Source organism: Carassius carassius, chromosome 19 (genome assembly GCF_963082965.1).
Source record: "Carassius carassius chromosome 19, fCarCar2.1, whole genome shotgun sequence".
In the NCBI taxonomy this organism is placed as follows: Eukaryota; Metazoa; Chordata; class Actinopteri; order Cypriniformes; family Cyprinidae; genus Carassius; species Carassius carassius.
The window spans coordinates 8,660,046-8,666,952 of NC_081773.1; the positions used below are offsets into that span (position 1 = coordinate 8,660,046).

The 6,907-nt window shown below is 35.3% G+C and overlaps 2 protein-coding genes across 3 annotated transcripts in view; one reads left to right on the forward strand and one right to left on the reverse strand.

The window, feature by feature from the left end:
• LOC132094992 (UDP-glucuronic acid decarboxylase 1) overlaps positions 1-2,300 on the forward strand; it is a 77,711-nt gene extending 75,411 nt beyond the window's left edge. For both annotated transcript variants that reach the window (XM_059499699.1, XM_059499700.1), the window contains 3 exons: positions 997-1,054; positions 1,138-1,241; positions 1,542-2,300. In XM_059499699.1, coding sequence (XP_059355682.1) covers positions 997-1,054; positions 1,138-1,241; positions 1,542-1,673 — 294 coding nt within the window. In that variant the 3' untranslated portion in view covers positions 1,674-2,300. The remainder of the gene's footprint in view (positions 1-996; positions 1,055-1,137; positions 1,242-1,541) is intronic.
• Positions 2,301-3,240: 940 nt separating this feature from the next.
• On the reverse strand, positions 3,241-5,945 carry ecrg4a (ECRG4 augurin precursor a). The gene is made up of 4 exons (XM_059499337.1): positions 5,751-5,945; positions 4,606-4,650; positions 4,189-4,352; positions 3,241-3,460 (listed from the first exon to the last, which is right to left on the reverse strand). Exons 1-4 carry the CDS (start codon positions 5,818-5,820, stop codon positions 3,311-3,313), a joined length of 429 nt encoding a protein of 142 aa, XP_059355320.1. The 5' UTR covers positions 5,821-5,945; the 3' UTR covers positions 3,241-3,310.
• Positions 5,946-6,907: the final 962 nt, after the last annotated feature.

The window sequence follows — 6,907 nt, forward strand, 5'->3', positions numbered from 1 at the left end:
TATTTTATATATATATATATTTATTTATATATAATTATTATTTTATTTTTTATTTTTTACAGTTTTTAATAGTGTTACTTTACAGCTATAGACGGTTTCATCGGGCGCACGCGCCTGTCCCTAAGTTAACTTCCGGTCTGTGTTGTGTATATCGGTCTGGCTGCAGTGCCTTCTACAAACCCCGTTTAAAGTCAATGTGATGAGTAGACTGAAGTTGGGCTCAGGTGGTTGTGCTGCGGGATGTGTTTCCCATACATTTATTTATTTTTGGAGACTCGCCACAATTTTAAAACTGATCGATTTTCAAAAAGGCTTCATTGAATAAACATGAGTAATGTTATGTACTGCACGTTTAATAATAATAATTCCTTACATTTATATGTTTAAATATCAAAACGAGGCACAGGTGTTTATATATCGCTGTATTTCTGAAGGAAGACTTGCATCATGTTATATGCCTGATAAAGCAGTGTGTGAGCGTACCAGCTCTGCTTTGTTTACAGCTGTTACTGGGGAAACCTCTATTTCTCGCGCTTTATGTCTATGCTTTAAAACATCTCCTGCTGGCAAAGAATGAATTTGCATTTTCATTAAGTCCGCCTGATCCACGCAGCAAACATATTTTTTTTTTTGTTATCAAAAAATATCTACTCTAGAGGAACTTGGCTGTAGGTCCACAAAAGAGCACATGCGCAGTAACGTTTGTTTATGTTGTTGCCGTTGAAACTGTCTATACTATTGATTGTTGTTATAGTAATTAATATTAACCAAAATGCACACACAGGCAATTTGGTCATTTGATTACATGAAAATATGTTTTACATGTTTACACAAGTACATTTATGCTATATGGATAACATAAATGTACTCTCTTCTCTTTTGTCCTCTTCTCTTTTCTCCTCTCCTCTTCCCTTCTCTTTTCTCCTCTCCTCTTCTCCTCTTCTCTTCTCTTTTGTCCTCTCCTCTTCCCTTCTCTTTTCTCATCTCCTCTTCTAGGGCAATCCAGAGGAACACACTATACTAGAGTTTGCACAGCTTATTAAAAGTCTAGTTGGTAAGTAGAAATTTTATAAAATTGCAAATGAGGTTTTAGAATCTATGAATAAATTAACAGCACGCCGCTGATTGTCTCCTCAGTGAGCCGCAGTCATATTCAGTTCCTTCCAGAAGCACAGGATGATCCACAGAGAAGGCGGCCAGATATCCGCAAGGCCAAAATGCTTCTGGGCTGGGAACCTGTGGTGAGCATCATGAATATTAGGGCAGTTTTACCTAAACCTTTGTGTATGTAGATCTTTTTTTAATAGATTTACTTTTATTTACCACATTACATTTGTTCTTAGTAGTAATATTAATAAGAATTATAGAATTTTTCTGAATATAATAAAAGATGTATATTAATAATCAGGAATATTAATAAGTATAACTGTAGGCACATTTACATAGTATGTGTACAGTACGACAGTCTCAAATATGGTTGATCCGATCATATTTGTAGTCGGAGCAGTCGGTTTAATAAGATGTGATTTGTGTATTTGCAGGTGCCACTGGAGGAAGGCTTGAACAAAACCATCCAGTACTTCAGCCGAGAGCTGGAGCATCAAGCCAACAATCAGTATATACCCAAACCCAAAGCTGCGCGGATGAAAAAAGGAAGACCCAGACACAACTGATGAATTGTTGATCTCAGGGATGCTGGGATACTGAAGGACCTTAGACGTCCAGCAGCCATTTTATGGCTTGGGTTTCCCGCCTCCCGCTTTCAGATCCATCTTTTTGAGAAGAAAAAGAAGAAGAAGAAAAAAAGGAATTTTTCTGATGTTTTCCCAAATGTTTTGAAAAGCAGCTCAGGCAGAGAGCTGTCTCTAAAGAGTTTGTTTTTCAGTCAAATGTGCCTCAAAGATATCCGATTTACAGACTTTGCCTTGCACTTTGGTTTGTCAGTCGTCTGTCTGTTATTTAAAGCAAGCTTAGATCTTCGTGTGCATTTTTGTTGTGTGTTTACATTCTGTGCCGTTTTAATTGATGTGATCTATTTTTTTTATCGTTGTCAAAGCTAGCGTAGAAAATTATGGAAATTAGCGATTGCAAACTATTTAAAGATCTCGAATGTCTGGTCTGGAGCAGGAAATTTGAGGACACGGATGAAAAAAAAAAAAGCTTTGGAAAATGTTCTTTCTGCTTTAAACTTTGTGATGATTTTGAGCAAAATCTGCTGTTAACTTTGTGAAACTTCATACAGAACTTTGAACCTATAATTGATTTCAGGTGAAAATATTTTAATAAAATATTTACTGTGACTTTCACTGTATTCTGTTTTTAATCTCACTTTCTCTGCCCTTCTGCTTCATGAAAAGTTATTTCACCTTTTTTGGTGTATTTATCAAATTTTATTTTATCTCTGCATTCCCCTTTCTCTTTTCTCTGTTCACTACTGATTTTTGTCTGTGTTGTGTCGGGAGACATTTTTGGTTTGTTGACGCTGCATTTATTTGATAAAAAATAAAGTAAAAACAGTCATATTGTGCAATGTTAATACAATTCAAAATAACTGTTTTCTGTTTGAACACATTTTAAAGTGTCATTTATTCCTGTGATGCGAAGTTGAATTTTCAGCATCACTCCTCAGTGTCCCATGATCCTCCAGAAATCATTCTAACATGCAGATTTGCTTCTCAAGAAACATTTCTTATCCATTTGTGAGTTTTATAGATAGTTCAAAATATCTTTTGTAGCATTGTAAATGTGACTTTTGATCAATTTAATGCGTCCTTGCTGAATAAAAGTATAAATTTCTTTCAAAAATCAAACAAACAAACAACCTAGGTTCTGTGATTTTTTATTGTAACTCTTTCCAGCCTTTTGAAAACAACACACAGACACCAAGTTCACCCAGAAATGATTCGCTCATCATTTACTCCTTGGTCCAAAAATGTGGGCTTTTTTTTTTGTTTGTTTGTTTTGTTTTGTTTTAATAACATTCTTATTTTTATGAAAGAAATTTTTATGAAAGAAGACTGGGGCTGTCGAGCTCAAAATATGATTCGACAAGATTATTGCTAATGACCTAAATTTCTAAAAGTCCTTTCTTCACATAAAGGTATCATAATAGGTATATGGCAGTGGTTCTCAACTCTATAGGCTAATTTTATGCTATTTTTCCGTTATGTTTTTGTCATTTTCAAATAAATGATGACATTCTTCATTTATGGGTGAATTATTAAAATTGACTTTTTCCCACACAGTACAGAAGGAAGAAGCAAGCTGGCGTCACTGTGTGCTAAATCAGAGCGGTTTTGTCTTCGTTGTTTTAGTAGTAGTCATAATTGACATTAGCCCCGTGCCTGTAAGAGCCGGCGCTGCGAGGCCCCATGGGAGAGTTTTCATCATAGTGATGCTGGCGACCCTGGTCACTGGATCGGTAGTAGTCCATCCAGTAGGCCAGATCCGTCTCGAGTCTCTGAAGGAAATGAGAGGAAAAGGTTCAAACTTAAATATAAATCCCAGAAGTCTGAAACAAGATATCGCATCACTAAAACATTTACTGACACATCACAAACATCAAGAATCACGCAGGTGTAATGTACAGAGACAGTGTTGTATAAACTATATCTTTATGGAAATTGATTCAACTGAACTTAAAATAGCATATAAGTTACATTTCAGTGACTGATATTAAAACCAGCCTAATTGAGTATCAAAAGTATTGAGTTATTCATCATTATATTAAAAGATAATATAGCCATTGGCATCCTTATATTAAAAATTTACCTGTTTACATTCTATGTCTCTATATTAGACAAACAAAAATAAATGAATAGAAGCTGCAGCTCTGTAATGAAATACCCCCCCCCCCCCCCCCCCCCTCCAACAAAAAAAGCTTGATATTGTTTGGGAGTACCATTATACAGAGATGGCATCAAATGGTAATACCATGGTACTTATAGCATGATACTGACACCATGATATTTACATTGTTCATGTTCAAAACACCATGGTACTTTTTGATACTTTGTTGAATGTGTCATATAGGCTATAATGTAAAGTGATATGACTGCTGGTAAATCAAATTTTGGAAACACAGTAATAATTAAAAAAAGAGAAAAAAATTGTTGGTTACTACAGTATAGGGCTCCCCCTGGTTCCCACCCTTGCAGGCGTTTTTAGGAAATGACAAGAAGCACTCACTGCCTCATCATAGCCCATGTACATGAACTGCTGGATCCACTGCTGAACATCAGGGCGGCTGCGGTCCCACAGGTTCCTTTTAGGTCTTTTAAGGGAGGCCAGGAACTGTTTGGCCCTGGAGGGAGTCACAGCCACAGCTGCAGCTGGCTTTACATCACCGTCCACTAGTGGGCGACAAAGACAAACCACAGGCTCACGGTACACCAGGGGGATTTTTAGATTAGTGGGACGATTGGAAAACAAGTTTTCAGAAGATACTTAAACATACTTTTATGTTTTAAATTTACAAGATTTTCGCAGAATTAAGCAAAACTGCATAATATATTCAGACATGTTTTCAGAACATTTAGGCTATATCGAAAGTCTTCCATGTTTTTGAATTGGTGAATATTTAGATAAAGGAAAAAAACAAATTACCCTTTTTCATCAACAGTTTTTCCAGAGTGTTCTCACTTGCAACATCTAGAAAATATCAAAAACTGAATTAGAAGGATTTATATATTTTATACATTTTTAAGGTTTATATATATATATATATATATATATATATATATATATAGTTTAAATTGCAAACATATAAAACGTTAACATTTTTGTCGTTTTTACAAAAAAAAAAAAAAAAACAGTAAAAATGCCACAAAATACCATCAAATGTAAAAACTGTCAGTGTCAAATTGTGGAAGTAAAACGATGAATTACCATATAATTTACAATGACATTATTGAATTACATTATTTTATACAAATATTTTTTTGTAAAGTGTTTTGTGTTAGGCCACTGTATTTTTGGTTGATTATTTAATATTTATTGCATTGCTTTAGCGTCAGACATGTCATGCAGACTCCAGATGAATTCTGATTCAACATGGGGTTTTCTACTGTAATCACATTGTTTGTTTATTAGGCTCTCAGTGGAACATATTTACTCAAAACCAAAGAGAATACAAAGAAATATTTATCAAGATGTAAGCGAGGCAATCAGCTTCACAAAAGAATGTCCTTCAAGTACATAACATTCAGCTACGTTTATTATTTTCAAGACTTCATTCAAGAACTGAACAGTTTTCATGCATTCAAACTCTCTGTGAAAAGTTTGACTCAATCAGACGCTACCAGACGGGGGAAGGGAGCGGGATCATAAGCCTATGCAAAGAGGAAAAACATTTAGTCTTAATAACCTTCAAGTGCTGTAGGTGTCCAATTCACTTTTGAAGATTTTAGTGAGACTTACAACTGCAGAGATTTCAGAACTGTTTATTTTTCATACATTTTGCATCTCTCCTGCTTTTACAGCTCCTTTCACACATTTAACATGTTGTTTGATGATAAAAAAAGAATTATTTGTCTTTAAAGTGCACATCCACAGACCAAACAATTATAGAAATTTCTGCCCACAGTACATTTACTGACCTTTCCCACCTCTTCTGCTTACAATATGAGGTGAAGGCTTCAGACAAAACTAGACTGTGCAAGAAACTTTTAACAGGCATTTTTGAAAGAAAGAAAAAGTTAGCTGCTAAGTGCAAGAAAGAACGAGGAGGGTAAAAAGAGAGAAGAAATTACCCGAGAGTGCCAGTACTGTCAACAGGGTTACAAAGGTGAGCAAGCGCAAGTAAAACTTTTCAGAAACCATGATTTCTTGTCTTCTCTGTCGATTTGCACAACGCCGTTGATCTGCAAGCGAATGCACAGAGAGGAGAGAGGAGGAGAGAGCCCGAGGGAAGCCCACGCAAACATTCTCAACAGAAACTGCAGCTGGCAAATGACTGTAAACCAAGTCGACCATGTCTCGTTGTATATATAAGTGCTTACACATGTGCAGCTCTAGTATTTTTCCACATTAAGGGGGGTTTCAGCTTTTCATATAGAAACTACTGGTCTGAATTCTTCAAACCTCCTCATGTTGAGTTATTTTATAACTGTTACCACTGTACTTTAAAAACAGTTTACACTTGGAAATTACTAGAACATTTCACCCCAAAAACTTACAAAGAAATGGCAAGCAAGAAATAAATATGAAAGTAGAAAGAGTGAAATTGCATTTTCTTGTAAAACATACTCCTGCATCATATTTGATAAATTGAACCCAAGTTTCTTACTAATTTTGGGGTGCTTATTTAAAAAATAGTGCATGTCTTCTGTAGCATGTCACACTTTCTCACAAAATATGATGCTTTTTGTAGCATTTTTCTTTTGAAATGTTTTTTTTCATCCCTTAATTATAACTTCCACTAAGAATGGGTCATCCAGTAACAGGAAAAATGCAAACGTCCCAGATGTTTTCTGGTACATCTGTTGGTGTTTTAAACAGTGACAGAAAATTACAGATTTTGTGGGGTGTAAAGTTCTTTGAGATTAAATTGAGTATTTGGATTTATTTATACACTCCTTTGCAGACTGTAACTTTAATCATACATTTAGAATAATTATTTTTGTCATTTAAAACAAACTACTTGATTCATTGATTATTTGTTTGTGTGTGTGTGTGTATGTGTGTGTGTGTGTGTGTGTGTGTGTGTGTGTGTGTGTGTGTGTGTGTGTGTGTGTGTGTGTGTGTGTGTGTGTGTGCGTGTGTGTGTGTGTGTGTGTGTGTGTGATCTTTATTTACAACTTCATAATCTTTTTTTTTTTTACATTGTGTACAAAATGAAATCAGATGAATGTGTTGGATTGAACGCCTTCTCAAGTTGTTGGAGCTCTTTGTTTCAGACTGAGGAGGT

Excerpts from the sequence above, each read along its gene's own strand:
- ecrg4a (XM_059499337.1), bottom strand. The coding sequence starts at position 5,820 with ATGGTTTCTGAAAAGTTTTACTTGCGCTTGCTCACCTTTGTAACCCTG. Across the intron at positions 4,353-4,605 it reads AAAACTGTTGATGAAAAAGG|TGGACGGTGATGTAAAGCCA; the intron begins GTAATTTGTTTT and ends GTCGCCCACTAG. Across the intron at positions 3,461-4,188 it reads ACATGGGCTATGATGAGGCA|AGACTCGAGACGGATCTGGC; the intron begins GTGAGTGCTTCT and ends CATTTCCTTCAG.